General features: G+C 42.3%; 1 protein-coding gene across 1 annotated transcript in view; it reads left to right on the forward strand.

Moving 5' to 3' along the window:
- Positions 1 to 13659, forward strand: part of LOC149952423 (sodium/hydrogen exchanger 1-like) — an 85654-nt gene extending 71995 nt beyond the window's left edge. The window contains exons 4-13 of the mRNA XM_090168507.1: positions 201 to 463; positions 535 to 752; positions 820 to 1022; positions 1101 to 1190; positions 1253 to 1326; positions 1387 to 1605; positions 3079 to 3253; positions 9706 to 9892; positions 9962 to 10213; positions 11613 to 13659. Coding sequence (XP_090024633.1) covers positions 201 to 463; positions 535 to 752; positions 820 to 1022; positions 1101 to 1190; positions 1253 to 1326; positions 1387 to 1605; positions 3079 to 3253; positions 9706 to 9892; positions 9962 to 10213; positions 11613 to 12223 — 2292 coding nt within the window. The 3' untranslated portion in view covers positions 12224 to 13659. The remainder of the gene's footprint in view (positions 1 to 200; positions 464 to 534; positions 753 to 819; positions 1023 to 1100; positions 1191 to 1252; positions 1327 to 1386; positions 1606 to 3078; positions 3254 to 9705; positions 9893 to 9961; positions 10214 to 11612) is intronic.
- Positions 13660 to 14280: the final 621 nt, after the last annotated feature.

The following is a 14280-nucleotide window of genomic DNA, read 5'->3' on the forward strand; positions in this document are numbered from 1 at the left end:
AACTGCTTTTTTGTACGAATATTTTAATTATGCAATAATGTTTTTTTTTAACTTACGCCAATAATTCGTTGTTATATCTATTTAATAATCTTATAATCTGTTAGCGTAAGGATAGAACAAGTAAAACTGTTTTAGATATATTCCTCGTGTCCTAAAGACTTGGGAGTCGAATGGTATTAATTGATGGTTGCGACTTTCAGGTGCTCTACCACATGTTCGAGGGTTACACGAACATGCAACACGACCACATCCCCATGATACCGGCGGACTACGTGGCCGGGGTGGCTTCTTTCTTCGTGGTAGCCCTGGGTGGCACCATCGTCGGGATCATTTGGGGTCTGGTGGCCGCTTTTATCTCGCGGTTCACCCACCACGTCCGGGTCATCGAGCCTCTTTTCGTGTTCATCATGGCCTACCTGGCCTACCTCACCGCCGAACTCTTCCATCTCTCCGGTATCCTAGCGTGAGTCTCGGACAAGCTTCGCTATCTAACTGGGAGAGCCGTCTTAACCTTTGACCTTGTCTTCACCCCAGTTTAACCTTCGCCGGACTGACGATGAAAAATTACGTCGAAGAGAACATCTCTTACAAATCTCACGTGACGGTCAAATACACGATGAAGATGTTGGCCAGTTCTTCCGAAACCATTATATTTATGTTCCTGGGCGTGTCCACCGTCAATGACCAGCACAACTGGAATACCTGGTTCGTCATGCTGACCATCTTCTTCTGTACCATCTACAGGGCACTCGGTAATTACCTCTCGTCTCCTGTCTTCGTATTCTTACGGCTCAATCAATAATTTAGTTCCTTTCGCAGGTGTGATAATGTTATCGGCATTAGCGAACCGTTTCAGGCTGCATCGCTTCAACAAAGTAGACCAGTTTATCATAGCGTACGGAGGTTTGCGCGGGGCTGTGGCCTTTGCCTTAGTATTGGTCATCGAAGAGAAGGTCATTCCGACCAAAAACATGATGGTCACCACGGTCATCGCCGTCGTTTACTTCACTGTTTTCGTCCAGGTACGTTGGCCGATTATAGACAGTCCTTTCATACCTTGAAACCACAAAGTGTAATCAATTTTCCGTGTTCCTTATTAGGGTATGACGATAGGCCCGTTAGTCAGGCTCCTAAATGTACCTACTGCCAACAAAATTAAGCCCTCTATGAACGAAAGGATTCACGTCAGAGTAAGCCCTTATTAAAATTCCTTCAAATTAAATGGTGTCATTAATTAATCTTCTATTCTTAGTTAATGGATCATCTAATGGCTGGAATCGAAGACATCGCCGGTCAAATGATGGGCAATTACCACCTACGTGACAAGTAAGCCTTCAGACCTTACCCGCTCTATTATTAACCCTATCTAATTACTTAATTACTTAGGTTCAAGTATTACAATAACAAGTACTTGCGACCCTTTCTGACGCGAGATCACGCCGTCAGAGAGCCCAAAATCTTCGAAACTTACTCTAGATTAAATTTGGCAGACGCCATGAATTTAGTCAAGTCCAACGGCAATTTGGTTCCCGTCATGGGTCCCGACAACAGTATCTCTCTAAGTACCTTATTCAGGTCCTACACTCAAGCCAACTTTCATAAATCGTAAGTTTACCATTATTTTAACACTTATTAAAAATTTATTAATTAATTAATTAATCTGGCGCGGTTATAATTTGTGTGCTTAAATCGATGGTTGAAATTTTCAAAAATATTAAGGTTTAATTCACATATTTACTATAAACCAAAATCTAATTTTTAGTTATTGTTAAAGGTATTCTTAAAGGGAATATACCATGCAAAGCAATCTTTATGGAAGATCCATTGTATTTTTCCAAACATTTTTAAAGCCAATGGCAAGAGCGGCCAGAGCTGCAAACGTTGGTGTTCCATACCAACTACCTGAGGTTATATTCCCTTTAATGAGCCCTTTTTTATTTTAAAGGCAGTTACCTTTTAAGATTAATGTCGTCTAAATCAAAGTTGTCGGTGGTCTTGAAAGATAAACCGTATATAAACGGTGATATAAACATAAGTAACATAATAGCCACAAGTATGACACTGTGGATGTTACTCTAATTTTTTTACTGAACCTTTCTCGTCCTTAGTAATAGTATATTTTGACTCGGGCATATTTTATACACTAGGGGGCTCTGTGCCTTGATTGCGCAATAACTCTAAAAATCAGTGCGTCATGATTTTTGCTAATTGTCATACTTATCGTTTTTATGTTACTTCCGATATAAGGAATAAATTATTGAACTTTAGTAAAGAACCACGGAATCGTTTGAATTTTGAGGGTGGGGCTACAAAGTCAGGTGTTTCGAAAAGCGGGAGGATCTACCTGAAATTCAAATTATTCCGTGGACCTTTAATCTCCACCAACTTTGATCTACAAACCTCTAAACATTTAATTTGAAATAAATAATATCGATTTAAAATACACTAATTTATATATAAGTTATAATGGGAAAGTAATTTTGATTATCAACAATTTTTTTAAAAAACTGGCCGCCTCGCCACGAGTTACTTCTGTGAGTAAAATATCTTTGTTTTTGGAAAGAAAATGAAACGTCTGAAAACTAAGAGCTTTTTGGCCTGCGTAGAAAACAGAACTTGCGCGAATTAATTTTGGAAGTTCGCTGAACCCTGATGACGTAACGGGTGTAATTGAACGATAATGCAATTCCGCTTTTAATTTAAAATCGTTGAATGAAATGAGCGTAAGAATGTCTCAACCTCGAATCTTGGAAACCCCATTAGTTACCCTCCTCGTAGATCCTAATGAGTCTGCCGCGCAACTTAGATGAGTCTCGAAAACCAGTCCCTCACTCGGGTCGAAAGGAAGGTAGACTTTACCTTATCCCAAGCTCCAACTGGGACGTTTTCTCGACTCGTTTGTAGTATAGTCTTCCGAGTAGCTGCACGAACTGGGGGGAAATGTGTGTAAACGCGTCGCTTTAGGTTGTCGCCTGGCTTGCCCGTTGCTAAATGAGAATTAGATGATTGCGTGTGGGCCGACGGGAATGGTTGATTTAATCAGCGGCTGATGATGTTGTTCCACTTCCGGTTTGTTAGTTTCCCCAACGGCGGAAGCGGAGAGACGGTCAACGAGCTGACCATCCCTCACAACAGCTCCGGACTGTTGAACTTTGACATGGGCGAGCTGGAGTATTGCCCCAGTAGCAAGGATTTGGCTGACGCCGAAATTCACCATATTCTCTCGGACGCAATGTTCAAACCGCCGAGAAAGGTAAGATGGTCTTTATTATCTCTTATTAGGGTCTCGCTCATTAGGGAGGGTTACTACATTAGCGCGGATGTTGCAAAAAGGGTGGTAATGATGAGGTCTTAAGGAGCTTGAGAGTTCATACGTTGGACACGTGTGCCTAATGACTAAATATGTCCTCGTTTACTGCCGGGTCGTCATATGTCATTATTAGTTGAGGTTAAACGTATTTTTTCTCAAGATGAATGGAGGACTCTTTATTAAGATTATTGACTTCTGGCCAGTTCAGTCTACTTTTAGTAATGATTTGCGTTAAGTACTCGGTTACATTTTTATATAATTTATTTAGGATGGTATTCTATATACATCAACAAGTATGTATTCAAGTTAACAAATAAAAAACCACGCCCTTTCCTCTTGTCACCACCCTCCTACGCATTGTAACCCTGAATTAAAGGCTTTAAAAGTCACTTGATGACTTAGGCCTAAGGTGGTGCATTGGGTATTAGCCTAGCTGATTATTATTATTATTATTATTATTATTATTGTTTCCCTTTACGAAAACCACGCCCGTCTTCTCTTGTAAGATTTCCCTTTCTGCAAACCACGCCCGTTTTCTCTTGTAAGATTTCCCTTTCTGCAAACCACGCCCGTTTCCTCTTGTAAGATTTCCCTTTACGAAAACCACGCCCGTTTTCTCTTGTAAGATTTCCCTTTCTGCAAACCACGCCCGTTTCCTCTTGTAAGATTTCCCTTTCTGCAAACCACGCCCGTTTTCTCTTGTAAGATTTCCCTTTCTGCAAACCACGCCCGTTTCCTCTTGTAAGATTTCCCTTTCTGCAAACAACGCCCGTTTTCTCTTGTAAGATTTCCCTTTCTGCAAACCACGCCCGTTTCCTCTTGTAAAGTTTCCCTTTCTGCAAATCACGCCCGTTTCCTTTTGTAAGATTTCCCTTTCTGCAAACCACGCCCGTTTTCTCTTGTAAGATTTCCCTTTCTGCAAACCACGCCCGTTTCCTCTTGTAAGATTTCCCTTTCTGCAAACCACGCCCGTTTCCTCTTGTAAAGTTTCCCTTTCTGCAAATCACGCCCGTTTCCTTTTGTAAGATTTCCCTTTCTGCAAACCACGCCCGTTTTCTCTTGTAAGATTTCCCTTTCTGCAAACCACGCCCGTTTCCTCTTGTAAGATTTCCCTTTCTGCAAACCACGCCCGTTTTCTCTTGTAAGATTTCCCTTTCTGCAAGCCACGCCCGTTTTCTCTTGTAAGATTTCCCTTTCTGCAAACCACGCCCGTTTTCTCTTGTAAGATTTCCCTTTCTGCAAACCACGCCCGTTTTCTCTTGTAAGATTTCCCTTTCTGCAAACCACGCCCGTTTCCTCTTGTAAGATTTCCCTTTCTGCAAACCACGCCCGTTTCCTCTTGTAAGATTTCCCTTTCTGCAAACCACGCCCGTTTCCTCTTGTAAGATTTCCCTTTCTGCAAACCACGCCCGTTTTCTCTTGTAAGATTTCCCTTTCTGCAAACCACGCCCGTTTCCTCTTGTAAGATTTCCCTTTCTGCAAACAACGCCCGTTTTCTCTTGTAAGATTTCCCTTTCTGCAAACCACGCCCGTTTCCTCTTGTAAAGTTTCCCTTTCTGCAAATCACGCCCGTTTCCTTTTGTAAGATTTCCCTTTCTGCAAACCACGCCCGTTTTCTCTTGTAAGATTTCCCTTTCTGCAAACCACGCCCGTTTCCTCTTGTAAGATTTCCCTTTCTGCAAACCACGCCCGTTTTCTCTTGTAAGATTTCCCTTTCTGCAAGCCACGCCCGTTTTCTCTTGTAAGATTTCCCTTTCTGCAAACCACGCCCGTTTTCTCTTGTAAGATTTCCCTTTCTGCAAACCACGCCCGTTTTCTCTTGTAAGATTTCCCTTTCTGCAAACCACGCCCGTTTCCTCTTGTAAGATTTCCCTTTCTGCAAACCACGCCCGTTTCCTCTTGTAAGATTTCCCTTTCTGCAAACCACGCCCGTTTCCTCTTGTAAAGTTTCTCTTTCTGCAAACCACGCCCGTTTCCTCTTGTAAAGTTTCTCTTTCTGCAAACCACGCCCGTTTCCTCTAGTAAAGTTTCCCTTTCTGCAAACCACGCCCGTTTTCTCTTGTAAGATTTCCCTTTCTGCAAACCACGCCCGTTTTCTCTTGTAAGATTTCCCTTTCTGCAAACCACGCCCGTTTCCTCTTGTAAGATTTCCCTTTCTGCAAACCACGCCCGTTTCCTCTTGTAAAGTTTCCCTTTCTGCAAACCACGCCCGTTTCCTCTTGTAAAGTTTCTCTTTCTGCAAACCACGCCCGTTTCCTCTTGTAAAGTTTCTCTTTCTGCAAACCACGCCCGTTTCCTCTAGTAAAGTTTCCCTTTCTGCAAACCACGCCCGTTTCCTCTTGTAAGATTTCCCTTTCTGCAAACCACGCCCGTTTTCTCTTGTAAGATTTCCCTTTCTGCAAACCACGCCCGTTTCCTCTTGTAAGATTTCCCTTTCTGCAAACCACGCCCGTTTTCTCTTGTAAGATTTCCCTTTCTGCAAACCACGCCCGTTTCCTCTTGTAAAGTTTCCCTTTCTGCAAACCACGCCCGTTTCCTCTTGTAAAGTTTCTCTTTCTGCAAACCACGCCCGTTTCCTCTTGTAAAGTTTCTCTTTCTGCAAACCACGCCCGTTTCCTCTTGTAAAGTTTCTCTTTCTGCAAACCACGCCCGTTTCCTCTTGTAAAGTTTCTCTTTCTGCAAACCACGCCCGTTTCCTCTAGTAAAGTTTCCCTTTCTGCAAACCACGCCCGTTTCCTCTAGTAAAGTTTCCCTTTCTGCAAATCACGCCCGTTTCCTCTTGTAAAGTTTCCCTTTCTGCAAACCACGCCCGTTTCCTCTAGTAAAGTTTCCCTTTCTGCAAATCACGCCCGTTTCCTCTTGTAAAGTTTCCCTTTCTGCAAACCACGCCCGTTTCCTCTTGTAAGATTTCCCTTTCTGCAAACCACGCCCGTTTTCTCTTGTAAGATTTCCCTTTCTGCAAACCACGCCCGTTTCCTCTTGTAAGATTTCCCTTTCTGCAAACCACGCCCGTTTTCTCTTGTAAGATTTCCCTTTCTGCAAACCACGCCCGTTTCCTCTTGTAAGATTTCCCTTTCTGCAAACCACGCCCGTTTCCTCTTGTAAAGTTTCTCTTTCTGCAAACCACGCCCGTTTCCTCTTGTAAAGTTTCTCTTTCTGCAAACCACGCCCGTTTCCTCTAGTAAAGTTTCCCTTTCTGCAAACCACGCCCGTTTCCTCTTGTAAGATTTCCCTTTCTGCAAACCACGCCCGTTTCCTCTTGTAAGATTTCCCTTTCTGCAAACCACGCCCGTTTCCTCTTGTAAAGTTTCTCTTTCTGCAAACCACGCCCGTTTCCTCTTGTAAGATTTCCCTTTCTGCAAACCACGCCCGTTTCCTCTTGTAAAGTTTCTCTTTCTGCAAACCACGCCCGTTTCCTCTTGTAAAGTTTCTCTTTCTGCAAACCACGCCCGTTTCCTCTTGTAAAGTTTCTCTTTCTGCAAACCACGCCCGTTTCCTCTTGTAAAGTTTCTCTTTCTGCAAACCACGCCCGTTTCCTCTTGTAAAGTTTCCCTTTCTGCAAATCACGCCCGTTTCCTCTTGTAAAGTTTCCCTTTCTGCAAACCACGCCCGTTTCCTCTTGTAAGATTTCCCTTTCTGCAAACCACGCCCGTTTCCTCTTGTAAGATTTCCCTTTCTGCAAACCACGCCCGTTTCCTCTTGTAAAGTTTCTCTTTCTGCAAACCACGCCCGTTTCCTCTTGTAAGATTTCCCTTTCTGCAAACCACGCCCGTTTCCTCTTGTAAAGTTTCTCTTTCTGCAAACCACGCCCGTTTCCTCTTGTAAAGTTTCTCTTTCTGCAAATCACGCCCGTTTCCTCTTGTAAAGTTTCCCTTTCTGCAAATCACGCCCGTTTCCTCTTGTAAAGTTTCCCTTTCTGCAAACCACGCCCGTTTCCTCTTGTAAGATTTCCCTTTCTGCAAACCACGCCCGTTTCCTCTTGTAAAGTTTCTCTTTCTGCAAACCACGCCCGTTTCCTCTAGTAAAGTTTCCCTTTCTGCAAATCACGCCCGTTTCCTCTTGTAAAGTTTCCCTTTCTGCAAATCACGCCCGTTTCCTCTTGTAAAGTTTCCCTTTCTGCAAACCACGCCCGTTTCCTCTAGTAAAGTTTCCCTTTCTGCAAACCACGCCCGTTTCCTCTAGTAAAGTTTCCCTTTCTGCAAATCACGCCCGTTTCCTCTTGTAAAGTTTCCCTTTCTGCAAACCACGCCCGTTTCCTCTTGTAAGATTTCCCTTTCTGCAAACCACGCCCGTTTTCTCTTGTAAGATTTCCCTTTCTGCAAACCACGCCCGTTTCCTCTTGTAAGATTTCCCTTTCTGCAAACCACGCCCGTTTTCTCTTGTAAGATTTCCCTTTCTGCAAACCACGCCCGTTTCCTCTTGTAAGATTTCCCTTTCTGCAAACCACGCCCGTTTCCTCTTGTAAAGTTTCTCTTTCTGCAAACCACGCACGTTTCCTCTTGTAAAGTTTCCCTTTCTGCAAACCACGCCCGTTTCCTCTAGTAAAGTTTCCCTTTCTGAAAATCACGCCCGTTTCCTCTTGTAAAGTTTCCCTTTCTGCAAACCACACCCGTTTCCTCTTGTAAGATTTCCCTTTCTGCAAACCACGCCCGTTTTCTCTTGTAAGATTTCCCTTTCTGCAAACCACGCCCGTTTCCTCTTGTAAGATTTCCCTTTCTGCAAACCACGCCCGTTTCCTCTAGTAAAGTTTCCCTTTCTGCAAACCACGCACGTTTCCTCTTGTAAAGTTTCCCTTTCTGCAAACCACGCCCGTTTCCTCTAGTAAAGTTTCCCTTTCTGAAAATCACGCCCGTTTCCTCTTGTAAGATTTCCCTTTCTGCAAACCACGCCCGTTTTCTCTTGTAAGATTTCCCTTTCTGCAAACCACGCCCGTTTCCTCTTGTAAGATTTCCCTTTCTGCAAACCACGCCCGTTTCCTCTTGTAAAGTTTCTCTTTCTGCAAACCACGCACGTTTCCTCTTGTAAAGTTTCCCTTTCTGCAAACCACGCCCGTTTCCTCTAGTAAAGTTTCCCTTTCTGAAAATCACGCCCGTTTCCTCTTGTAAAGTTTCCCTTTCTGCAAACCACACCCGTTTCCTCTTGTAAGATTTCCCTTTCTGCAAACCACGCCCGTTTTCTCTTGTAAGATTTCCCTTTCTGCAAACCACGCCCGTTTCCTCTTGTAAGATTTCCCTTTCTGCAAACCACGCCCGTTTCCTCTAGTAAAGTTTCCCTTTCTGCAAATCACGCACGTTTCCTCTTGTAAAGTTTCCCTTTCTGTAAACCACGCCCGTTTCCTCTTGTAAGATTTCCCTTTCTGCAAACCACGCGCGTTTTCTCTTGTAAGATTTCCCTTTCTGCAAACCACGCCCGTTTCCTCTTGTAAGATTTCCCTTTCTGCAAACCACGCCCGTTTCCTCTTGTAAAGTTTCCCTTTCTGCAAACCACGCCCGTTTCCTCTTGTAAAGTTTCCCTTTCTGCAAACCACGCCCGTTTCCTCTTGTAAGATTTCCCTTTCTGCAAACCACGCCCGTTTCCTCTTGTAAAGTTTCCCTTTCTGCAAACCACGCCCGTTTCCTCTAGTAAAGTTTCCCTTTCTGCAAATCACGCCCGTTTCCTCTTGTAAAGTTTCCCTTTCTGCAAACCACGCCCGTTTTCTCTTGTAAGATTTCCCTTTCTGCAAACCACGCCCGTTTTCTCTTGTAAGATTTCCCTTTCTGCAAACCACGCCCGTTTTCTCTCGTAAGATTTCCCTTTCTGCAAACCACGCGCTTTCCTCTTTTACCATGGCAGGCTCTCTTATTTCTCTCCATGTAGACGTAGTTGGGATTACTCTTGCTGTTAAAACTAGTGTATCGACATATCTCCATTTAGAAGGTGCGAACGTGCTCAGCAGGCCAAGTTAATAATCTGAATATTTAACTCGGCAAACTTCTAAATAGTGTAATATGTATCGGCTCGTCGAAATGACAAATAATAATAAATAAAAATAATAATCAGCTAGGCTAATACCCAAGGCACCACCTTAGGCCTAAGTCATCATGCGACTTTTGAAGCCCTTAATTCAGGTGGCCGGGTTACAATGCGTACTACTTAAATATTTCGTATCTAACCAGAATAACGCGGGTTAGAACGGAAATCGACGGTAATAAATATTCTCAAAACATACGACTTTTCCCACGGTATAAGGACGATCCCAATTCCCGAATGGGTTCGGTACTTGAATCGTGAAAATAGTGGTTATAGCATATTATCTGTTAGCCTTAATACATTATTCACGCCAACTAAACTCTTTGTTGTCATACGATTTTGCTCCTTGGACCCGTTTTAATTGCGATTTCCTCCGCCACACGTAGTTCCGGCGCTATAGTCGCAACTTTATCTTCGAGAATAAGACTCATCCTCCGTTCCATCATCAAATGAGGATGCAGATTCGCCAAATGGCCGGAGACAACAACGTCAGACATCGAAAAAAGAGTCGCGTCCAGAACGGTTATGGACCCAATGGCCACAAGACCGGTTGCAAACACAAGACTCCCCAAGGTAAACTCTCAATTATTTTACCTCGAATCGGAAGCGATAATAACCTTCCAATCCTTGAAATGGTCGCAGGTCAGCAGAATCCCACCCTTCGCTTCGACCTTCCAGACCGGACACCGACCAGTTCGTCGTCCAACGGCACCAGCACCAACAACAGTCCGTCGAAGGAGCTGAAGCCCTTGTCCCCGAACAACATGCTCTCGCCGTCCGGTTCTCTCTACAAGGTGCCCTCCACCGACAGCCACGAGGACGAAGGTATCATTTTCGTCGCCAGGTCAGATGACAACACCAACACGAACACCGATATGGAGAGCTACGATACCAGTAAGTACATCCACCAACGTTGATTTACTTCGCGTCGGATTGTAAAGCCTACCATCGAGAGAAATCAAATCTTCAGCCTCGTATAATGTTCGAAGAAGTTGGGTGGCGGAAAGGTTAGCACTTTCGACTCGCCGCAAAGAAGAGCGAGGTTCGATCCCAGTTTGTGGCACCTAGGAGCAACAAACACAAGGAGAACGCGGCTAGCCTTTAAACACGCTAACGCAGTGTTGTGTACAAATTTCATTGGACGAGCCTTTACGATAAACGTTTTACGGGCGGGGGGAAGACAATTTCCGAAATTTCCCCTTCCGACGGCAGCAGGCGCTAAAGCGTCTAGCCAATGAAAACTGTATGCAATAAAATGCACGACCTTTGACGGGTTGCGTTCTCCTTGTGTGGGGTGCTGTGTTTGTTGCTCCTAGATGGCACTGGTTAAAAACTCTGAACCCCTCCTTCCGCGTTGAGCCTGCAAGTTCTCTCCCCACTGGTAAGAGGGTTTATACCCCAAGCTCTTCAGTTTCCCCTTTCCACTAAAACTTTAGAGGTTAACGGTAAGTGTAGGGAGCTGTTTGCTCGCGTGGCATGAAGGGCTCGCCACCACCCTCCTACGCATTGTAACCCGGCCACTTGGGCGTAGGGTGGTGCCTTGGGTATTAGCCTAGCTGATTATTATGATGTAGAAGTATCCAGCTAGGCCAATAAATTGAAACATGCAACTTTGCGTTCTCTAGGAGCCATTTTACCGGCAAACCGCAGATTTATACAAAATTTACCACGCTTAATACTCCCCCTAATGATGTAAAAATGTACAAAAATTATTGCGTAGTACTCTTTAGTAGAAATTAGCTTATCAAATTAACACTTAGTCGCTTTTGATGTATTGCGCGTAGAACACTTCTACAGGCGTTCCGTAGAGATGGCGGTAATAGACCAGACCCTGGTAGCTCGCTTAACCCTGAACATAGCAGCCTTGCGGATAGAACACTTCTACAGGCGTTCCGTAGAGATGGCGGTAATAGACCAGACCCTGGTAGCTAGTTTAACAAAGAACATCGATGCATTGCGGATAGAACACTTCTACAGGCGCTAGTAGATCAAAAATAGACCAAAACTCAATATTTCTCGAAACCATAAAGTAACTGCGCTCGATTTTCCTTTACCCGAGGTCGCGTAAACTTAATAAAGATACAAAATTGGGGATAACGAACGAACAACGCGCAAAGAAAATAACGGAAAATATCGTCGGAAGAAGCAAAAGAGAAAAGAATACAAGCCTCTGTGTAACCGTTATTGAGTTTTGATTAAAAACGGGGGGAAATAGAGAGAAGGCTAATATCACGTGACTCCGTTTTTTGATAACAAAATCCCTCTTTTTTCCCCTCCCTCTCATCTATCGCAGCATCTGGATCACCCCCGACGTCACCGCCCGCCACGAGAACGGTGACGGAGACAACGTTGCCCTGGAAACGGGACGAAGACACGACGGACGGACGCAACGTCCGGCAACAGAACGAATTCCCTTCTTGGATCGAAAATAAAGACTATTTGGCCTATATTTCTCCCACCAACACGTTTTTGGGCAAATTGGGAGGCCCAACGCGAAATCTGACCCCCGTTTTCGAAATTTTCGAAGCTTGCAAAATCCCGGAAGTCCAGCGGGAGGACGAAGAGGTCATTTTCGGCGAAACTGACGAGGATGACAGCAGCAGCAGCGGCACCGACGGCAAAAGACAGCACCTCGTCGAAGCCAAGAACGAAGAGAGGTTCGGGGGTTCTCAAGGGGGGCTGTACCCCTCCCTAGTGGCCGCGGTGGCCAGAAGGTTATCCAAGACCAGTAGCTCTCCCCCTTCGGACTCCACCGTAGTGACCATCGCTTCGGACGATGACCACAGCGCGGCTAGCGCTAATTTAAGCGGAATAGAAAATCGCGCTTGCGAACACGACACTGTGATTGACTTGAACGAGAGGAGACGGCGAGGTAGCAATACCAGTCAAGGCACCAAATTATAGACGTTCAAGGTTTATATACGCGAACGTTTCACGAAAAAGACTTTTCTTTCCTATGTGCCAGATATTAAAACAAACTTTTTTTGCGGGTATCGCGGACTCGTAAAAAAAATCAGTGAGAAACATACTGGATAAAATTTCGAAGATTGAACCCAATCATATTTAGAGGATGGAATATTTCGAGACAAATATTCGTATATTTCGAGTTTAAATTTGTTTTTAAAATCAATTTCTCACTTTCGAATTTTAACATGTTGAAGAATTCCAATTTTTTGTTTCTTATAGTTCGATTTATTTATAATTATTTTCTTTTTCCGTCGACTTCAGTTTTATCTCTAGAATTATAATTTCAGATAATGCGATAGAAGGTATGATCAAAGATATTTAAAGTAATGATCCATTTGGGTTAGTTTTTATTTATGCAGAGCACCGTATTATCCCTAAAGAAAACCAAATGGCAGCAATAATAGTTGGGACCAGCATTTTTTCTACATCTCAATAATTTTCTATCCTTTTAATTTATTTTTATCGCACTTTTTTATTAGTTAATTAGGTTCTTATTAGTTTATATTTTAATTAGTTTTGTCTTTTTAAATTAGCCGCTATAGTTATTTAAATACTCAGCGAAATACTCTATAACGTTTTCGTTTTAATAGAATTCAGATTTTCATTAATATCGTTAATTTATAGTATATTTATTATAATAACTATAAATATAACCATCGAATAATTTTCCAGTTATATATATAGATTAGGCCTACTTAAACTATTGCAATTTAACACCTTCATTTTCGTAAATTTCTTCCAAGAGAAAATATAAAATAAATCTGGTGCAAAGGCTATTATTAGTTAAGCCTCGGCTCAGAGAAGCGCGCTAAATTTGAAACGCATTCGGCCATGCACGCACGTTTCTACACTATAATTGGAAAATTTTAGGCTTCACACTGAAAAAAAAAGGTGAAATACTGTTAAAAAAAGTGCCTTTATAATTTTCAATGATAAATTCTGCACAAATTTTGAGTAGTTGCAAAAGAGTTAACTTTTGTAAGGGTTATTTGTTAGATTATTTTTGTCGTTTCTGCGAGAAAGACGCTATTTTTTAGACAAAGGCCTAAATTTAGGCGTTATTTAGTTCCTTCACGTTTTCAGCTTTCTACGAAAGAATGATTTTTTTGTTACGTATAACGAGAAGAATGGATCGGATACTATTGTGATGGTTCAAAGAGCGATATTTTTCTAAAATAAAATGTGTACTTGTACAGAATTGATAGAGGAATAACTGTATTCTTTTTAAAGAGAGAAGGTTAAGTTCTATAAATTTTATTAAAAATGTTTATAAAACAAGGCTTTTAGTGGTTTAAAAATTTACCGCACGAGTTAAAAATATATAAAGCCTAGATTAAGCTTCTGCCAAATAATGTCTATCACGCTTACAAAAAGTGTAGATAAATTTGTACATAGAGAAAAAATAACTAAAACGAATAGGTTTCTGAGAAATGGTACTTTATCAGCTGTAAATATTTGTACAATGCCTCCGAGAAGAAAAAAAATGACAAATATAAACATTTTAGGTGCCTTTCCTGCACTTTTTATAAAATAATATTTCGTAGACAAGGTGAAAAATATACATATATTAAAACAGAAAAAAATAAGGTGTGCACATAAACTGTAAAATATTGTAACCAGATATCAAGAAAAACGCAACATCGTTCATAAATAAAGAAAATTCGAGAAAATTAACCATTTCTTAGTTATCAGTTGAATATAATCCAAATGAACAGCGTTGCCAGGTCCAGAAAACTGAATTTCGATTAAAAAAAATTATCGAACGACTGAAAATATAAATTTGAATTTTGTGGGAATATTCACATTAAACTTCAAAAATTTAAATTTTGTATTAAATGAATTTCGAAAACAAAAATATCATGTTAAAACGTTGTAGTTTCCACCTGTTTTCTATCAAGTCCGACTACCCTACGCTCAGCCCGAATTATCGAAAATAGCATATTATAATGTACGCCGTGGAAGTAGACGAATAATTTCAATAGAAGCCCCACCCC

Source organism: Leiobunum rupestre, chromosome 3 (assembly GCF_980474605.1).
Source record: "Leiobunum rupestre chromosome 3, qqLeiRupe1.1.hap1, whole genome shotgun sequence".
NCBI lineage: Eukaryota > Metazoa > Arthropoda > Arachnida > Opiliones > Sclerosomatidae > Leiobunum > Leiobunum rupestre.